We start from the raw sequence: 20,175 nt of genomic DNA on the forward strand, positions 1-20,175 counted from the left end.
ATTAAATGGACTCGTTGGAGTCTGTTCTTGAACCTTTTCTGTTGCAAAATTGCCACCTTTAAGTCTGTTACTGAGTGACCAGAGAGGCTGAAGTGTTCTCCTACTGCTTTTTTAATGTTATGATTCCTGATGTCAGATTTGTGTCCATTTATTCTTTTGCATAGAGACTGTTCAGTTTGGCCAATGTATATGGCAGAGGGGCATTGCTGGCACATGATGGCATATATCACATTGGTAGATGTGCAGGTGAATAAGCCCCTGATGGCGTGGCTGATGTGATTAGGTGACCAACAGACTCCAACGAGAAACTGCTGAACTTGAATCAATATGCAAATTAGACACCATAAATTTAGGCTTGACTAGAGACTGGGAATGGCTGAGCCATTACACACATTGATCTATTTCCCCATGTTGAGTATTCTCACACCTTCTTGTCAAACTGTCTGAAATGGGCTATCTGGATTATCACTACAGAAGTTTTTTCCTCTTAATTAATTAGCCTCTTAGAGTTGGTAGGACAACTCCCGCCTTTTCATGCTCTCTGTATATGTCTATATATCTCCTTACTATATGTTCCATTCTATGCATCCGATGAAGTGGGCTGTAGCCCATGAAAACTTATCCTCCAATAAATTTGTTACTGTCAAAGGTGCCACAAGTTCTCCCGTTCTTTTTGCGGATACAGACTAACATGGCTGCTGCTCTGAAACCTAAGATACTACTGTTATGGGAGTGGCCACAGAAGCACCAACATAGGCAGAAGTGGAGAAGGGAGTAAATATAGAAGGAACTGCAGAAATATGGATTTGGGCAAAGCCCAAAAGGAAGATAATCTCTAAAGACGATGAAAATTGAAATGTGTTTACAATAGAAGTGAATTGCTCATTAGAGGCTCTGATCCAAAGCCCATTCAGTCAATGGGAGTCTTTCTTTTGATTTCAGTGGGCACTGAATCCAGCCTATAGAAATAAGATGGGGAGCAAGTATGAGCAATTGAGCATGTGTGAGAAGTCTAGATTGATGTTGGGACATGTGGAGACTTTCTTTTCCTCAGGCAGTTTTCTATGGTTTCTTTTGAACTGTCTGGAGTACCTGTGTGACATTATTTCTGTTCTTTATATAGTAGTCAGTCAGACAGCACAGTTGTGTGAACCTGGCATTTAAAGGGCAAAGTTACAGAATATTAAAAACAAGTCACAATCAAAAGATAGTGATTTTTCCCTGCCTGTATTTTGAAGCTGAGAAAATAGAAGTACTTAATTCCATCAATTTTCCCTTTCTCCGTATCTATTTAATGCCACTGAAAGTTGTATTTTATTCTATCAAGTATATGTAATGATGCTTCTGCCTTTGCTTCAAAAACACAGAATATTTCACCATTATCTGAGAGAATGCTGCTAGTAGGCACTTTCCTGGAAGAATAAATAAATTCATTGAAACTTAAAAATCATTAAAGTTTGCCCAATCCAGTGTTTTAGTGACTGAGATTTTTTTTGCTTTGCCTAAGAGCATTTGCAATGTAAATAAAATGAAACTAAGACAATTTCTGAACACTAGCTCCAAATCCGATTGTAACGTAACGCACTTTGGTTACATTCGTTTACTAAGATAGAGCAAGATAATTTTTGTGTTGTTCAGTTTAAAATATAATGAAAAACATTACATGGTTTATGTAAGATACACATTTATATGTATATTGGACACCTAGATAACTAGCAAAAAATAATCTTTCATCAGAAAGGACATGTGCTCTTTTGTGGTTAAGGCAATGGGTTGAGATACAAGAGATCTAGGTTCAGTTGCAAGCTTTGCCATAGACTCCCGGGGTGACCTTGAGCAAGTCACACAATCTCTCTCTGCTTCAGTTTTCCATCCGTAAAATAAGAAGAATACTGCCTTTCTCCCACCTTTTGTCAGTCTTGTCTATTTAAAATGTAAGGTCTTGCTGAGGCAGGGACTGTGTCTTTCTATGTAGTCGTACAGTGCCTAGCACAAAGGGGTCTTGGTCTCATCTGGGGCCTTTAAGCACTACCTTAATACAAATAGTAAATGGTCTGTGAAAGCCTTGAGTGAATGCTGACAGTATGACTGTACCACAGCTCAGGCTCTTCTTACTGGCTGCCAACAAATGGTGGCTATTTCTAAAGACCGATATTAGGTGTGTTTTTGCAGTATAGCATAGCTTCAATTTTTTTCAGGAACATTTAGCAAGATATGTCTAACCATGAGTATTCCGGGGCACAGCACTCCCATATTTCCATTCATAAGCAGAGAATAGAGACTGGGTAGTTTTAAATGAAAATCACAGAATTTTTGTCCTCCAAAAAGTTTGACCCCAAAACAATTTACAGCCCTACATGACATAACTTTAGTGAAATCCAGTGTTTCATGGTCGGCATTTATCTAAATAAGAAAAACCCCCACTGTATTCCCATGTAATTTGCACTGGAGTTAGTAGGCATTATGTGCAGTGGAAAATGGACTCCTCCATACACATTCCTAGCTGAGGGAGGTAGAAGACAGATCTTCTTTCATTCTCTGTTGGTCTATCCATGACATCAGAGGAATTTCCTAACTGAGCTGACCTTGTGGTCTTGGGATCAACAGTAGCCATTGTTTCAGGACTGCCTATCTGTTGGTCTTTCCAAATGTTTTTTTGTCTCAGAAGTATAAATACAGTGGATACCTGGGTGTGTGAGGAAGGGAGTGATAAATTAAGTTAAAAAAAAAAAAGTCTTTTCCCTAAAGCTTTTCATTTGTACCATTTAAAAAGAGCCCTCCATGAACTGTTTTAACTCAAATGAAAGGTAAATTTGTTTATTGCTTCTATCAGCAGAAGGGTATTGAAACCAGGCTTCTTTATTAGCTTTCTGTATCTTAACCGCAGTGTTTAAAGAGCTCCAGTAATTGGCCCCATTTGCAGGCTTGGAGATGGAGCCAAGTACATATAAGCCTTTCTCAAGCAGGAAACAGGAATTAATGCGCAGCATTTCTCATCCTGTGGTTGAAATTTTCGCTGTTAGGAAGAAAATACAATAAAAAACGACTTTGCTGCCTCTGGGAGAATTAAAATGCAGGTTTTCCAATGTTGTGTTGGGGAAATGGTACTATCAATATTTATATAAAGCATTTTTATGTGCTAGCAGAAAATGGGGAGCTGAAAAACAGTTCTTTAGAAGCTACTGATAGTTTCGGTATCTGTACTTGCAGGAGCATGTTAGAAGGACTGGGGATGTGAGGAATGCAATGAAATCACAGCTCTATTAGTCAAAGTATAAATTTTTCAATAGTACTTTCTTGCCTTTAGGATGAATTTAATCCTAGGCTGTTTGAATTTGTAATGCTCTTATAAACAAAATACAAAACCACATTTTTCATTCCTTTAGAAACCTGATGTGCGGCTCTCCAGAGGCAGCATAGACCGAGAGGACGGGAGCCTCCAGGGCCCGGTAAGTATATATGTGTGGTATCTTTTCATCTATCAACTCTTTCTCTAGGTCCCTGTAGAACACACTGTACATTGCCCTGATTATGGGAGGCAAGTTAAAGTTTGCTAAATGTTTCCATTATAATTACGTGGGTCTGAAAGTTTCCAGAGGCTCAGCTTCTGCGGGAATGGCAGCAACAGCAAATTTGTTCACACAGCAGTTTGGGGTTCTTTTTCTTGGTGCTGCTGTTGAAACAGATGCGTGAATGTTTTAGCAAATACACTCTGATTATTTTACAGTGTACATGTGATGTATAGCCAGGGCTTTTATTTAAAAATAGGGATAGTTTTGCTTAGATTTCTGTCAACAGGAAGCAAGATTAAAATAACCTATGCAGATGTTTAAGTAACTGAAGAGCTTTCTCATAAGTAACATAAGTCTTCAGTAATGCAACAACAGCCATCTCTCTGGGGGTAAATGAGCTAGTAGAAACAAATGGGGCAGATCCAATATTCATTCATTTACTGCCAGACAACAGCTGCAGCTATGATATATTCTCACTCACTGACTTAAGTCATGTCTGTTGTTTTTAAAAAAAAATGTCTCAAATAGTTTCACTTCCTTTGTCATCTCTGTACCACAGTCACTGAAAGTCAGGGATTGTGCTGTGTGTGTGTGTTAATGATTTAATTGGACTGCTTGACTGTAACCTTTCTCTAGTGATTGCCTTCATCAGTGTTTCTCTAAATTCATATTTCTTTAATTCGCCTTTCTCGTTAGTTTGAGCTGCTGTTGTAAAATGCAAATTGTTACGTACAATAGAACCTCAGAGTTACGAACACCTCAGAAATGGAGGTTATTGGTAACTGAACAAAATATTATAGGTGTTCTTTCAAAAGTTTACAACTGAACACTGACTTAATACAGGTTTGAAACTTTACTATTGAGAAGAAATATGCTGCTTTTAACCATTTTAATTTAAATGAAACAAGCACAGAAACAGTTTCTTTACCTTGTCAAATCTTTTTTTTAACTTTCCCTTTATTTATTTATTTTTAGTTTATATTTAACACAGTAATGTAATTACTGTACTATTGCTTTTTGGTGTGTATGTGTGTCTCTGCTGCTGCCTGATTGCATACTTCCGGTTCCAAATGAAGTGTTTGGTTCGTAACTCTGAGAGTCCACTGTACTCATTCATCACTTAAATATTATAGGAGAGAGGGACTTTGAGACAGATCTGCAAAGGGATTAAGACACCTAACTGCCACTTCAGGTACCTAAATCCAAAATTTAGCTCCTCAAAACCCCTGCCCAGCTGCTGCCTATCTCTGTAGGCACCTACATTTCTGCTGGTAAAGTGCCCATGGTCTGCCACTTGCCATGTGCACAGCAGCCTCAGTTTAGGCACCAGGTCACCTAGCACACACCTAAGCCCCAACGGGAGGCAGCGGGAGAGATGGTTCCTTGTAACTTTTAGTCTAGTGGTTAGAGCACTCACCCACGATGTGTGGACACCAAAGTTCAGTTCCCCCCACCCCATTTAATAAATTTTGCCTCCCATGGCTGCTTGATCCCAGGATGTCTGCTTGTATCCTAAATGAGAAATGCACTATATGTTAAACTCACACTACTCAGCCCTGCATTCCCAGATAAGATGAGGTGGGGAGATTATCTCCATTTTTCAGCAGGGGGAGCTGAAGCACAAAATGATTAAAGCTAAAAGTGTCCACTAATTTTTGGTGCTCAGCTTGAGACGGCTAGAGCTTGATTTTTCAGAATACACGGAACGCAGCTCCAGTGGGCTTCACTTGCAGTTATGAGCGTTCAGTACTTCTACAAATATGAGGCAGAGACCCAGCATGGAAATTTTCAGACCACATGGTTAAAATTTGGCCAAGTTTTAAGCAGCTGGAAACAGGTCTTATAATGGAAAGTGTTAGACAACTTTAAATATAGCTGTCATTGCCATCTCTGCCTGTAATTTTAATACCATAGAATTCATTTCTGCAAATGTTGCAACCTCTGGTTTTGTTAAGTTGAGCTTTTATAAGGCAGCTGATATAAGGGCAGACCTGACAAAACTTCTTTTGGATAAATACTGCATTGCTTTTGCTAGTGCTGCTTATCCCATTAGCTTTGCTATTGGAAGGATGATCCATTGGCTGGGACACTAGCCTGGGACTCTGGAATGCCAGGTTCAATTCCCTGCTTTACCACAGACTTCCTGTGCAACCTTAGGCAAGTCCCTTAATGTCTCTATTCCTCAGTTCCCATCTCTAAAATGGGGGTAATAGGTCCATACCTCACTGGGGTGATGGGAGTATAAATACTTTAAAGATTCTGAGGTGCTCAGTTACTACAGTAATGTGGGCTATGTGAGTACCTCAGAGAGAGAGAGATTTGCAAGCACAGATGTTCTCTAACACACCCCCCAAAATCAAGTTTGATTGCTGAGGTTACACTAGTAACAGCTAGTTTGGGCAAGTGAATTAATTAGCACTCTCTGCAGTGATTTATACTTGATTCATCCATAGCTAATGGTGAGTTCATGCAAGAACTCATGTGTCTTTGCACCAGTTTAGGTGAACCCTCAGTTCTCAGAATTAGTTCTTTTTAAAGTGTTGAAACTGCAGCTCCCTTAGATTTGATGCAATTGAGACTTTAAATCTCTTTCCAGTCTTTTTACCAGATAGATATGCAGCCTGTTTCAGAATGGTTTTCACTTAATAAATAAATGTCCTGTTGAGATGTTTTATTGCTGTGCTTAACTGAGAACTGTAGCTATGTCAACATTTTTAATTTGCAAAAGAAACCGCAATCTGCAGAAGCTCTTTCATAAAACATATGAGTGTATTTAGATGATGTTGTTTTTCAAGAAGGCAACTGCAAGTCTCATACAAAGCATTTGTTCTGTTGTAACTAAACAGATTTCCCTCTGACTTGACAGTAAACTGTGTAAATATAATTAGCAAAGCAACTCATTTCAATCCAATATAAAGAATTTCCAAATGAATAAGTAGAGTATCTTTTATTTATTCTGTTTTTACTGTGAAGTTCTAAAATTCTGTTTAATCTGATTTAAACTATAGCAATAGAAAAGACCCGAGGCATGCAGTCGTCTAATTGTTCTACTGCCATTTTTTCTCTTAGCAGCCACAACTTATTTAAAAATTATCTTTGGATAGAGAACTAAATATGTGGTAAATGTGCCATCTTATTTGACTAATGCCAGTATCAGCCTTGCAAGGACAAACTATTAGTAATACAGATAAAGGCCAATGTGGTTGTGAGCAACACAACACAAGATGAATGGACATTTTTATCCTAAGTAATGTGATCTGAAATTGTAGTTTGAAGCAATATGTGTCTCGTGATACCTTACAGTGATGAGGGGGGAAGAGGGAGAGAGCAGGGGAAATACTTTTGCAATGTCTGTGGCTGGAAATCTTAAAGAAATTGGATAACTCTAATGGCTAAAGTTACAACAACAGATGTTTCAGTTGAGGATCCTGAACACCATAACTGTAATAATTAGAATACTAAACTTAAATTTTCTTTTACAGGCTGGTAACCAGCACATATATCAGCCTGTGGGTAAACCAGGTAAGCCATAAATTTACTATATAATCAGCATGAACACTCAAGTTCATGATCCTTGATACATTTCTTCTAATCTCAGAAATTGCATTAGTTGCCACAGTAGTAAATAATAATCTAGGCCAATACTGGATACCTGAGGTTAGGCATCTAAATAATATTTGGCATGATTTTCAGAAGGGTTAAGCACCCCAACACTTATTGATTGTTTTGGGAGGTGCTCCGGCTGATTTTATTTAAATGCCGAACTTTTGGCCCCAGAATTTTCAAATTTGTGGCAGAGATTTTTGAGGCCTTATTAAAAAGTTCATGCTGTTATCTTCATTGTTTCAAGGCTTGAAAAAAGACTGTGGGATCTTTTAGTTTCTTACTTCCTTTAGCTGAAATAAAGATAGAAGCATAGTTTGGCAGACGGAGTTTTCATAAACGGAAATAGAACAAGCTTATTCAGTGTGCTGAATACCTTCCCAAAATGTTATAAAGTCAATATAATAAATGAGTCCTTTTGTAAGGTGTGCAAAATATGTTGTTAACTAGATCATGCAGCTCCGCCAAAGAAACCACCTCGTCCTGGAGCCCCCAGCCATTTGGGTAGCCTTGCCAGTCTCAACAGCCCTGTGGACAGCTACAATGAAGGAGTGAAGGTACATTGCTCAGTGTCATATGAAGTATGTTTTAACTAATTGCTCATTATGCACCAAAAAAGAATCATCAACAATTACTAATGTGGGAGCTAATGCTGAAAGTGAAAACAAAACCGAAGCTTGTAAGTGAATACGTTGTCATGGGACATATTCCCACTGGCTGTTTGCTACTGTGGTTTGCATCTCCCTCCAGTCAGACCTTGTTTGGAACAAGAATTCCTGAAAACATACTCTCCCTCTCCCAATCCATCCCCATTCACCTGCCATTGTGTTTAGTTGGCGTTTCATTTGCCGTTACTTCCAACTTGAAGAGCAACTGATATGTGGGGTACAGGAGACCATAATTAGTGGAAAGCAAATAGCATAACCACAATTATTTTTATTTCAACAATGTTATGATTATTTACATAGTGGTTAGGTGTCCTAGGCACTTCGGTGCATGCCTCTGCACATTAGGATGTGTGGGACACGGGACTTCTTTTCTTGTCCCCCTCTCTGCTGTGATGTTCCAGCATGCTTCTTGCTGCAATGTCATAGCTCCTCTAGAGCCCTGATAGGGTGTTGTGGGGAAGGGCCCAGTAAATGGTGCATTTAAGTATATTATGTGGTTTTGCAAATATTTTCTTGTTCACTGTTTCAACTCTGATAGAGATGAAATAGCAGCATGTAAAAGTGTACAGAACTGCTCCATGTACTAAACAATCACTTGATCCCTTCATCCCCCAAGCGGGATTCCATGGTGACTGTGACACTGCAAAACTCTGCCCAATGGAGTGGATGCCGCAGTTTGGCCTAAAGCGCAAGAAAGCTGCATGTGCTGAGTGCCCCTTTTCCGGGAGCTGACGTATATGGGATTTGTTTCTTAACATACAGCTCACCTTTAAACATGTCTGTTCACTGCTTTGGGGGATTTGTTTGCCTTGTAAATTATCAGGAAGTTGAAACTCAAGTGGCCTTTGGGCCTCCTGAGGTGGAAAAGGCTGGAGCTGTTCTCAGTGGGAGCAGTTTTTCAGGGGCAATATATGATGCTGCCTGGGAACTCTGGGTCGGTGATATTGTAACAGTGAAACAAACTTTCTGCAGTGCAGTGTTTTATTCTTGGCATCCTTTCCTTTCACCTCTGGAGTAAAATATGGCACCATGAAAATTTGATTTCTCCTGTTGTAATATTACTGACCCAGAATGCTCAAGCAACAGCGTTCTTTCCCCTGCCTCCACTTTCTCAGCTGGTGGCATCAAGAGTGGCCACAGAGGTGATTTATTTGTGCTCCAACAATATCCTGAGAGGGAAAAGGTGAAGAAAACATTATAGCACAGCTAAACTTGCACTGTCCAACATAAGCGGCCAAAAGCCATATAAGTTATGTGCTGCCATAATACAAATAAATAATGATGTAAAGCAAGGACCACTGAAGTGAAGTTTTACAAACATGCCTCAAGGGAAAAGAGAAACTCCCTGTCATCCAATCCTAGCCTTCCTGAGTCTGCAATGAAGACCTGGATTCCCTTGCGGGGGTGGACATCACTGGTATGGTTAATGTTACCTGTTTTATAGTTTTGAAAAAAAATACGGAAACCCAGTTCATCCCCAGCTGGGAAATACAAAACAAACCATTGAAGCCGTGCATTTAGCAAAAATGGACTATTTCCACAAGGTCCTTTCTCTCTTTCTCTCTGTTTTTTGTTCTGAGATTATCTGAATGCTTCAGAATCAGCATAAATGAACAGAACAGGCCACTTAGAGCTAAACTGTTTATTACAAAATGAGGCCAGTGCTTTTCAAGTTGCCAAACCTCAGAAAATGTAAAAAGCAATAACAGATGTGTTACTAAATTCAGCTTTTCTGACTAGAATTCCCTTATAAATACTAACGCTTGATGAATGTTAAAAGTATTTGCAGAAAAAATATGCCTATGACACCAGGGCCAGACAAATAGTATAATGCAAAGGTAATTGGAGACATTAGATTTAATAAAAGATTCACAGACTCTCAGTGGCTAGAGCTAGTGGCTTCTTTTCAGAGGAAAAATGGCTTTGTGTTAATTTTCTGCATTGAAAGTCTGTTTTTCCTGAGACTGGTTTGTCTTACCTTCTTTCGGGAAGCTTGTATGTGAATACAACCTGGCTTTGTCAAAGTCTTCCAAGTTAAAAAGATTATTTTCCTGGGATCATTAGTGCATAAAAATATGATAAAGAAATGAGCCTCTTGCAAACTGTGCCGGTTGAACTTATAAAGTCCTAACTCCCTTTTCCATAATGCCAGAATACAAGTAAAAATGACAAGACTCGAGGCTCTTAATCCCTGGAGCCTGTGGAGAGATATGCATCAAAAAAAATGTACAGTATACAGTTGCTTGTTCAGGGGAAGTCAGCCAACCATGTGAAGATAACCCTGGCTGTTTAGTTTGTGGTGGAGCAGTGTTGGTGTTGGCTATAGAAACAGCAAAGAGAAAAAAAATAAGTATCAAGAACTACAGATACCCTTATTCTGTCGTTCCAAGACCCAGCCAAAGGAATCAAATAGGTTATGTGTAATCAGTCCAAAATGGTCTCTCAGTAGTTTGTAACCACAGTCTTAAACAAGAATCTTCATGAACAAGAGCAGTACAGTTAGATGACTAAATATTTCCTACTATGAGAACTTCAAAAAACAAATCTTCAAGCAAGAATTATGCAACCTCTGCCTGATCTATCAAGCAATGGATTATTAGTCATGTTAAAAAATACCAGCATTTCACCTAGTACACTGTTTCCTACTATGAAAAAAACACCTAACTCCATTTACCACTTTTCTATTTGCCAGATTGGTTTGTTCCTGTCGAGCTTTGCATGTCCTCTTCCCCATTTATTTTGTAAAATGTAAGCATGGGTGCATGGCAAATAACTTCACTTCCTGCGCTGGGGTGCTAAGAAGATTGCTCAGACATTGTGCTTCCATAACAAATGGACCAATAGCTAACATGAGCCAGCCAAAATTGTTATGAATGCATTTTTGTTGCAGGCTTTTTTTAACTGATCTCTTGTTGCTGCACATGTTTTGTTGGGGTTTTTCCTGCTGCATTTTATTAATATTGTTTTTCTTTTTTTTCCCTTCCTTTGGTAAATTTCTTTAACCTTCCCACATATTCTGCTCAACAATAGCCATGGAGGGTAAGCACAGAGTGTATGTGTACGTGCGCGTGCTATTCACAAATGGCTTTGCATGTGACTTGACAAGAGAGATGATTAAGTGTTTAATTTCTACTACTGTGTCACTGAAATTTACTAGAATTCACACCACCTTGCACCACCAGCGTAACCAATAACAATATTCATTTTCCCATCAGTGTAAGAGATGAATGCTTTATCGGTGTATTTTCTATCAGCACCTACTTAGTGGAATGCAGCAAAACTGGATTACTCTGTGCTAAATCCTGGATTCCTTACTCAGGCAAAGTACCTAGGCATTTCTGTGGCCTCATCACTGTAGTATCTGAGTGCTTCCCAGGTATTTAAAAATACAAATTAGGCTCTCTGTTTTTTCTTTTCACTCTGTAGACTTAAGCTTGAATAGCTTTTTGTTTGCTTTTTTACATTTGTGTGTGAATGGGCATAAGAATTTATTGAGGGAAAGCTAAGCCAAGGAAATGAATTTTGCATTTTACTCTGGAAGTGGTGAGGCCAATGGTCGTTTTTCTTTTCTGGGAGTAAGATCCATAGTGTGAGCCCAGCTTCTATGAACAGTCCTTCTACTTTCATGAGCCTCACGCTTCCTGTGGAATCAAGCTGCCATAGTTACAGAAAGAGTGGCAATCTAGGTAACTGGGGTCAGTTTCATGGAGGGCTTTGAATAGCAGGACAGAACCATAGAACATGGAGAGTCTGTGTAGAGAGCAGAGCTCTGGGTTGATGTGTCCACAGTGACCTGTGTTGATACACTTGGTGGAGTGCTCTGTTTTGTACCAGTTTGTGCTTTTACCAATTAGAGCTTTTTCGAGGTCTGCAGCTTCATTCCTAGATATAAGGGGTTGTCATAATCAAACCTGGAAGTCTCAAATGCTTGAATCACTGTGACCAGGTCTCTGTCCAACAGAGCAGAATACTACTCAGTTGCAGATGCAAGTGGACGTTTTTTGCTACAAAATGGCTCTGATCATCCAGTACCACTAAGGTGTCTAAAAAAAACTTCAAGGTTGGGGACTAGCTTTACAATCTAAGGGCAGATGCTGTTGAGAGTGGGGGATTTAACAGAGGAGCCAAGTATTTCAAAGTTTGTTCCTCTTCCTAGCAGGATTACCTCAGTCTTGCTTGGATTCAGCTTTAGTTGGCTGGGCATCTATGGGAGTTTTGCTTGAGTTAAGGATTGCAGGATATAGCTGGTATTTCTCTGATCTACCAGAGAGAAAATATTTGAAACTGTTTAGTCTTGTTAGCTGCATTGGCAGTGCTTTAATCCTGAGCATGTAAAATAAATAAATTTCCATTTTCCTTAATGTTCCATGTGGATTCCACTAACAAAATGTTTGGTAATATACACTGCAGTAATCTTCCTCTCTGCTGCTGAGTATGTTGCTAACAACTTTTCCTTGACATAGCTGTGAGAGATTGAAACAGTTGTCTGAAAATTTGGACTCTCATACTTCATTGTCTTGAGCTTTGTGTTATTATTTGCACCCAGGCAGAGTAAGTACAAAATGGGTGTAAAGCAAAGAATTAAGATTTGGCATTGTGCCCCATCTATTTGCACAGGTGTAAATGACTTCATAAGGTGCAAGACTGTGAAGAGTCAATTTCTTTATCTTTCAGGAAAATCTGTATTTTTAACCATACAGGTAAATGTGTGAATTACCAATTCCTATATCAAAATAAATATGATCTAAGTTTTTGCTGAGAAAATGAGAGGTTTGAAACTCAAGTGTCAGGTTGAACAATTTGCTCCCTAAAACTAGCATGCCTTGAAGGTGAATTCTTGCAAAATTTCAGAGGGAACAATCTCTGCAATTGAGAACCTCTACAGAATTTTAAATGTGATGTAAATATTTTTCGGTACTTCTCATTCCCAGATTCTCTCAATGCTGCTTGTTCTGTTCAGCGAGTCATAAGGGGAGCTCTTCAAACAATTCATGCTGTAAAATTCCTTCAACTTCATTTCACTAACCAAACTCAGTCAAAAAACAATTAGACTGAAATACCTACAGATTTGATAGCAACGCTTAATCAAAAAGAACACTGGGTACATTTTCAGAGGGTGTAGAGGGAAGGATCTTTCTTAAATCAGCAAACTATATCCTGGAGTTCTGTTGACTTTGTGAAGTAATCTAGCACCATCTCTTGGGGAAAGAGGGGAAAAACAGCATCTTTTTCTGCTCTTAGCTTCAGCCACAGGAAATCAGCCCTCCCCCCACTGCCAATTTGGATCGTTCCAATGACAAGGTTTATGAGAATGTAACTGGACTGGTGAAAGCTGTAATAGAAATGTCCAGTAAAATCCAGCCTGCCCCTCCAGAGGAGTATGTGCCCATGGTGAAGGTAAGAAGATGCCATTTTCTTCAATTATTCCTTTATTTCTATCCTGACTGGCACTGTAGTTGTCAATGCATAAAATAGAACAATTGCGTAACACTGGAAAGCTTGTGAGTAGAAATACCTGTCTGAGTCTGTGCGTGCATGATTTTTATTATCAGGGCAGGGGTGCTTTGAAGGATATTGAAAAATCATTACAATCATCAGTCTACCCTAGACTGTCCATGATCATGAAGAATTGAATGCGGTCTGCAGCAATTTCTTTACTTTTTACAAAGAAAACGTGGATTTTTTAAATCGACTTTTTGACATACTTCAGCCACTGTCAGTTTGGTGTGTATCTGTGTTTTCTCTGGTTAAGCCATTTTTCCATTTTATGAAAGCAAAAAATTCAGGGTGGGATTTTCAAAACCACTTAGCAGCATTGGTCTAACACTGCTCTCATTTTGGTCAGTGGTCAAAGTGTTTAGGCCAATACTGAGAGCTTTTGAAATTCTCACCCTAAATCCTTTGACAGCCACAATAATTTTTAAAGATGTAATAGGTGTTTGATTAAGAGATGTAATTGTATCCATAGGCATAAATGAACATACCTAAGATGAAAGAAATAAAATAGTGCTGAAAGGGAGTAATCAAATCGGAAAGTATCGGTGCATTGTTGTGCTGCGCTCTGTCCTGTTATAATATTGCTTTAATTTTTTTTTTTTAATTTATTAGGAAGTTGGTTTGGCACTACGAACTTTACTGGCAACAGTAGATGAGACCATTCCAGTGCTCCCTGCAAGCACTCATCGAGAGGTATGTGAGGATTTGCTCATATATGATTCAGTACATTAAGTGTTAAGTCATCTTCAACTAGGATAATTACATGTATTGTAGCGTGAGCTTTTATAAATATTAAAATACTAGATCCTTTTAATTTATTCACATACAGACACATTTCTTCTTCAAGTAGTGTCCTCATGAGTGCTCCATTTCCGGTGCACTTGTGCCTTGAGCCCTTCATTGGAGATTTTTCTGCTAACAGTGCCTGTTTGGCCTACATTTGTGCCCTATGCCTCCTCATGCAGGATACCAAGGCTATATAGGGATTTGCAGGCAAACCACCCTCAGGCTCAGCTCCTTCTCTGCTGCCTTGGCCTGAGACAGAGCTCTAGTGTGCTCACCTTGAGCGTGCCTCAGCTATTTCATATTCTTCTTATAGATGTTTGTTAAGGCTTTGGCTACACTTGCATTTCAAAGCGCTGCCGCGGCAGCGCTTTGAAGCGCTAAGTGTAATCAAAGCGCCAGCGCTGGGAGAAAACTCTCCCAGCGCTGTCCGTACTCCACTTCCCTGTGGGGAATAACGGACAGCGCTGGGAGCGCGGCTCCCAGCGCTGGGGCTTTGACTACACTGGCGCTTTGTAGCGCCGCAATTTGCAGCGCTGCAGAGGGTGTGTTTTCACACCCTGCTGCAGCGCTGCAAATTTGTAAGTGTAGCCAAGCCCTAAGTTTTGTTAGTATAGTTAGTTAATAGTAGTTATAGTTACTTAGTAAGTGTTAGTAGTGAGAGGATACTTTGTTTTTTCTTCTCCTTTCTTTTTCCTTGGAGAGCCTTGTCGTCTTGGCAGGGCATGCCTGGGTTGCCAAGCTTCAAATGGTGCCTCTCCTGCCGAGAGGCCATACCTGTGAGCGATGGTTGATTGGGGGAGTCCCATGTCTCCCAAAAGTGCAATTTCTGCCAGCTCTCAAGTCAAGGACAAGGAAGAACAGGGAGATTAGATTGGCAGTGGCCCTGGAGGTTTTTCGCCTTCCTCTGAAGCATGGGGCAGGGGTCGCTTGCTGGTGGATTATCTGCTACTTGAAGTCTTTAAATCATGATTTGGATCATTCAACAGCAGAGTCAAGGGAGAGAATTAGTTCAGGAGTGGGTGGATCGGCTTATGTGGCCTGCATCTTGCAGGAGGTCAGACTAGATGATCATAATGGTCCCTTCTGATCTTGAATTCTATGATTCTATGATTAAGCTCAGATTGTTATTGATGGAGCACTTATTTTGATTAGCATCTGAATCAGGTATGGGGACCTGCCCCATGTACATCTGTCTATGCACAGATCCAGCGACCTTTCCACCTTGGCACAGGCTTCTTCTAAGAAGAGGAGGTTGTTGTAGGCTTCTGAGAGGGCTCCCAAAATGACATGTATGGACTCTCATCTGAAGGAGCCTGTTCCAAAAAAGGCCAAGTTCCACATAAAATCTACAGTCTTCAAAGCTTTAACTTCTCGGCTTAGTACTGTTGACTTGAAGAACTCCTCCTCCGAGGCCAGCAGAGCTGGAAAGCCCTGGAGCTTGAGAGAGAGACATGGCTCCAAAAGGGCTTCTTGTACCCTCTATCCAGGGACAAGGAGGGCAAGCATAAGCACCCTGATCTGGTACTGTCAGACTCAGTCCCGCTGTTGGCACCTGTCCATTCAGCACCCTTGGTACTGAGCAAGCAACACTGCCAAACTCCATTGGCACCTACATCAGTACACCTGCCGTTCACGGTACCATCAGCTTTGGCTACCATGTCAGTACCAATTTCTGCAAGAGTGTAGATATGTGAGAGACCTGTCCATAATGTATGTGCCAGAATCCACACTCCACATGGTTATCAAGCATCTTTTGGTACTGAGAGCTCAGTCTCAAGAATGCTGCCATCTCCCAGAACTGCAGGACTCTCCAACCTTTTCTATGTGGGCTCCTCCACTGAACAATATTGAGGAGAATTAAAGGGACTTCCAGTCAGTCCCTTCTTTCAGTGTAGTGTTCCCCAACATATCCTGTCAGGAACACATTCTTTGAGAGTCACAGGGAAGATTGCAACTGCCATCAAAGGTGATGGAACCAACTCAGTATGCCACCCCCCTCCTGTATGGGCCCCCTCTCCGGTGGTGATACTGGGATCCCTGGACTTCTTGCCAACAGCAATTCTCCAGACCACTGGTAACATCTCAAAGGGAGCCTAGGGTTGCTCAGTCTTCTCCTGCCCAACCAGCCTCCACACAGGAGGAGGCATTTGAGGAACAGGAGGACAGGATGGATAAAGAGGACACCTATCCAACACCAATCTCATCCTTGTCTCGAGATGAAGCTGTTATGCCTACACCACCTTCCATGGCTGGTGATTTTCAGCAAGTTCAAGATCTTATAAACAGGATAGTTGACATTCTTCAAATTCCACTCGAAGAGGTCAGGGATTCACAACTCAAGCTGTTGGATATCCAACAGTCAGCAGCACACTACAGGGCGGCGTTACCCATCAGCAAGGCTCTCCTTAATCCAGCTAAGGCTGTGTAGCAAACAACTGCTACTATTCCACCAACGTGTAAAAGGGCAGATAAGTATTATATTCCCCGTAAGGACTCTGATTTCTTGTTCTTCCACCCTCCATTTAACTCCCTAGTAGCGGATGCGGTAAACAAGCAGGGCAGGCAACATTTATCTTGGTCTACTCCACATGACAAGGACCAAAAGAGACTGGATCTATTTGTACGTAAGTCCTATTCATCATCAACCCTGCAATTCAGGATCACAAACTATCAGATGCCACATACAATTTCACAAACTAGAATAGATTGATGGTCTTTATTGAACACCTGACATAGGAATATAGAGAGCAATTCCAGTCCATCATTTCAGATGGCCAGTTATTGGCCAGGACCATTCTTCAAGCATACTTGGATGTTGTGGACACTGCTGCCAGATCCATCTTGACAACAGTAGTTATGCACAGGTCATTATGGCTCCAGCTTTTGAGATTTCAGAGAGAAGTATGGGGCACGGGGCACTTGCTGGAGGATTCTCTGCAGCTTGAGGTCTTGAAACCACGATTTGAGGACTTCAGTAACTCAGACATAGGTTAGGGGTTTGTTACAGGAGTGGGTGGGTGAGATTCTGTGGCCTGCATTGTGCAGGAGGTCAGACTAGATGATCATAATGGTCCCTTCTGACCTTAAAGTCTATGAGTCTATGAGTCTAACACCATTGAAGCTTCCCCTTCATTGGTCATAGGCTTTTCTTGGAGACCACAGATGAGCCCTTCCATAAACTGAAGGACGTTAGAGCCACTTTACGTTCCTTGGGCATATATATACCTACAAACATGGGACCATATAGGTCACGAACTGCCCAGAGATTGCATCCTGCTCAGTTCTCTGGATTCCATAGATCCACCAAATCTCAAAGGAAAATACATAAGTTTCAGAGAAAGAGGGCTGCCCACCGACCCCCACAACCACACAACAATGTTCAAAGCAGCAATTTTGATAGGCCAGTTGAGGGTTCAAATCCGTCTGGTTTTACAGCCGCACCAATTTGCCCATCATGCTCCCTTTAGGGACCACATTTCCTATTTCCAGCATTCCCGGAGATGGGTTACTACAGACGAGTGGATCACAGAAGTCATAACATCAAGCTGTATCATCCATTTTACATCACTCGCTCTCTTCAATTCCTCATGAGTTTATATTAAGACAGGAGGTGAACTGTCTTCTCCTGTTAGGAGCAATAGAGCCAGTCCCTCCCCCTCATAGGGTCAAGAGGTTTTACTTGAAGTATTTCCTCAGACCAAAGAAGGCTGGAGGGTGGAAGCTGATCGTAGATCTAAGACATCCAGACAAGTTTGTAAAGCCTCAAAAGTTCAGGATGTTGACTCTAGCAGCTATATTTCCTTCACTGGAGAAGGGGGATTGGTTTTCGGCTGTCGACGTACAAGATGCCTATTTCCACATAGCCATACACCCTTCACACAGGAAATATCTACAATTCACTGTGGGTCAGGGTCATTTCCAATATAGAGTATTTCATTTCAGTTTCTCCTATGTCCCCAGGGTGTTCTCCAAGGCCCTGGCAATAGCGGCTGCTTACCTCCAACAGGAGGAGATCCTAGTCTTCCTGTACCTTGACGACTGTCTACTCAAGGGCCATTCTTACAAAGCAGTTCTGTCTTCCACCCAGACAGCCCTTGCTCTTTTCCAAGAGTTGGGTCTTCAGCTCAGTATAAGGAAATTCATGTTAACCCCCTAAAGAAGATTCAGTTTATAGGGGCTTCTTTGGAACCATTCTGTCCCTTAGACATGTTCGTAACTTTGTCAGATTTGGTATGGACAATTCAGGGGAGTCTTTGGACCACTATAAGGAACTGTCTTCAGCTTCTGGGACACACGGCAGCTTGCACTTCGATGACCAATCACACAAAGCTATGCCTTCACTACATTCAAGGTTGGCTCTGAACAACCTATTCTTCAGTCAGACACACCTTGGACAGGCAGGTGATGGTTCCTCTATAAGTGAGGAGCTCCCTGGCTTGATGGAAAGATCAACTCAGTGTCTGCCCGGGCATTCCCTTCTGTCACCCACCTCCATCACAAACTTCAACAACAGACACCTCGCTGTTGGAATGGAGAGCTTATCTCAATGCTTTCTCAATTTAGGGTAGGTGGACAGCTCAGAAAACTAATCTCCACATCAATCTGTTGGAGCTCAGGGCTGACCAGAATGCCTACTTCCATTTCCTACTTCTTTTCAAATCAATCAGGGCCATGATGGACAACATGTGCTGCATGCTCTACATCAACAATCAGGGAGGAGCAAGATCCCCCTCTGTGTGCCAAGCTATGGAACTAGTGCATAGCTCATCAGATCTAAATTTCAGGGCATCCCAGGCATTCAAAACACCACAGCCAATGTTCTCAGCAGACACTACTCACAGGACTACAAATGGGAGCTAGACTCTCAAGTTCTCCACAACTTATTCCAAAGAAGGGGTCTGCTGGAGGTGGATCTCTTTGCCACTTCCAGGAACAAGAAGTGCCCTTTTTTCTGCTTAAGAGCGGGTCTGAGGCATCAGTCATTGGGAAATGCATGTCTTTCATCCTGGAAGAAGGGTTTGCTCTGTGCATTTCCTCTGACTCCACTGGTACTCAGGGTAATGAACAAAATCACACAGGACAGAACCTGGATTATCCTTATATTACCAACCTGGCCTAGACAAGCTTGGTATCCTTACCTGCCTCATCTATGCATCCATCTCCTACTCAAACTCCTGACTACTCCTTATCTCCTCTCACAGGATGTGGGTCGCATGCTTCATTTCACTCCAATGTAGGGATTCTTTGCTTTCAGGCATGGGTCCTCGATGGTTCTCAGGATTAAAATCCTCCTGCCCAGAGGAAGAGCAACAGGTGTTACTGAATATTTCAAAGAAGTCAACCTGTGCTACTTACCTGCAAAAATGAAAGAGAGTCTCCCATTGGTGCTGTCATTGTTGCTTCCCACTGGATATGTGCCTCTTTCAGTAATCTTGGATTATCTGATGGATCTGAAGAAATAGGGTTAACAGTTAGCTCAATTAAGGTCCATTTGCCTGCAGTATTAGCCTTTCATCCAACTATAGAGGGCTTTTCCATATTTGCTCATTCTGTGTCATCTAGGTTTTTTATAGAGGGCTTTTCCATATTTGCTCATTCTGTGTCATCTAGGTTTTTTAAGGGTTTCCCAGGGGTGGGGAACCTACGGCCTGCGGGCCGGATCCAGCCCATTGCTTAATTTCATCCAGCCTGTGGCAAATCTCCACACTGCAGGCTGGAAGCCCCGAGCCTCAGCGCCGCCCCCCCGCCCCCCAGGATGGAGCTGCAGGCTCAGCTCCGCAGCTCCCATTGGCCGGGAACCACGGCCAGTGGGAGCTGCGGGAGCAGCACCTGCAGGGGCAAGCTCCACACAGAGCTGCCTGGCTGTGCCTCCATCTAGGGACCGGACATGGTGGCCACTTCCTTGAGCAGCACGGAGCTAGGTCAGGAAGGGAGCTTGCCTCAGCCCTGCTGCACCATGGACCAGAAGCTGGCTGAGGTAAGCACTGCCTGGCCAGAGCCCACACACTGAGCCCCCTGCCCCAGGTCAGATTCTCCTCCCTCACCCTAACTCCCTTCCAGAGCCCAGAGCCCTGCCCTGAATCCCTCTTGCAGCGAGGAGCAATAGAATG

The 20,175-nt window shown here is 41.7% G+C and overlaps 1 protein-coding gene across 8 annotated transcripts in view; it reads left to right on the top strand.

Annotated features, from left to right (window-relative positions):
* PTK2 (protein tyrosine kinase 2) overlaps positions 1–20,175 on the top strand; it is a 377,826-nt gene that overhangs the window by 352,978 nt on the left and 4,673 nt on the right. For 6 of the 8 annotated variants that reach the window (XM_045007657.1, XM_045007659.1, XM_045007653.1 and 3 more), the window contains 6 exons: positions 3,387–3,449; positions 6,995–7,034; positions 7,566–7,672; positions 10,814–10,822; positions 13,025–13,180; positions 13,892–13,972. In XM_045007657.1, the coding sequence (XP_044863592.1) occupies positions 3,387–3,449; positions 6,995–7,034; positions 7,566–7,672; positions 10,814–10,822; positions 13,025–13,180; positions 13,892–13,972 (456 nt within the window). The remainder of the gene's footprint in view (positions 1–3,386; positions 3,450–6,994; positions 7,035–7,565; positions 7,673–10,813; positions 10,823–13,024; positions 13,181–13,891; positions 13,973–20,175) is intronic. The other 2 variants (XM_045007654.1, XM_045007656.1) reach the window with 1 other exon arrangement.

The sequence above is a fragment of the Mauremys mutica genome, chromosome 2, assembly GCF_020497125.1.
Source record: "Mauremys mutica isolate MM-2020 ecotype Southern chromosome 2, ASM2049712v1, whole genome shotgun sequence".
In the NCBI taxonomy this organism is placed as follows: domain Eukaryota; kingdom Metazoa; phylum Chordata; order Testudines; family Geoemydidae; genus Mauremys; species Mauremys mutica.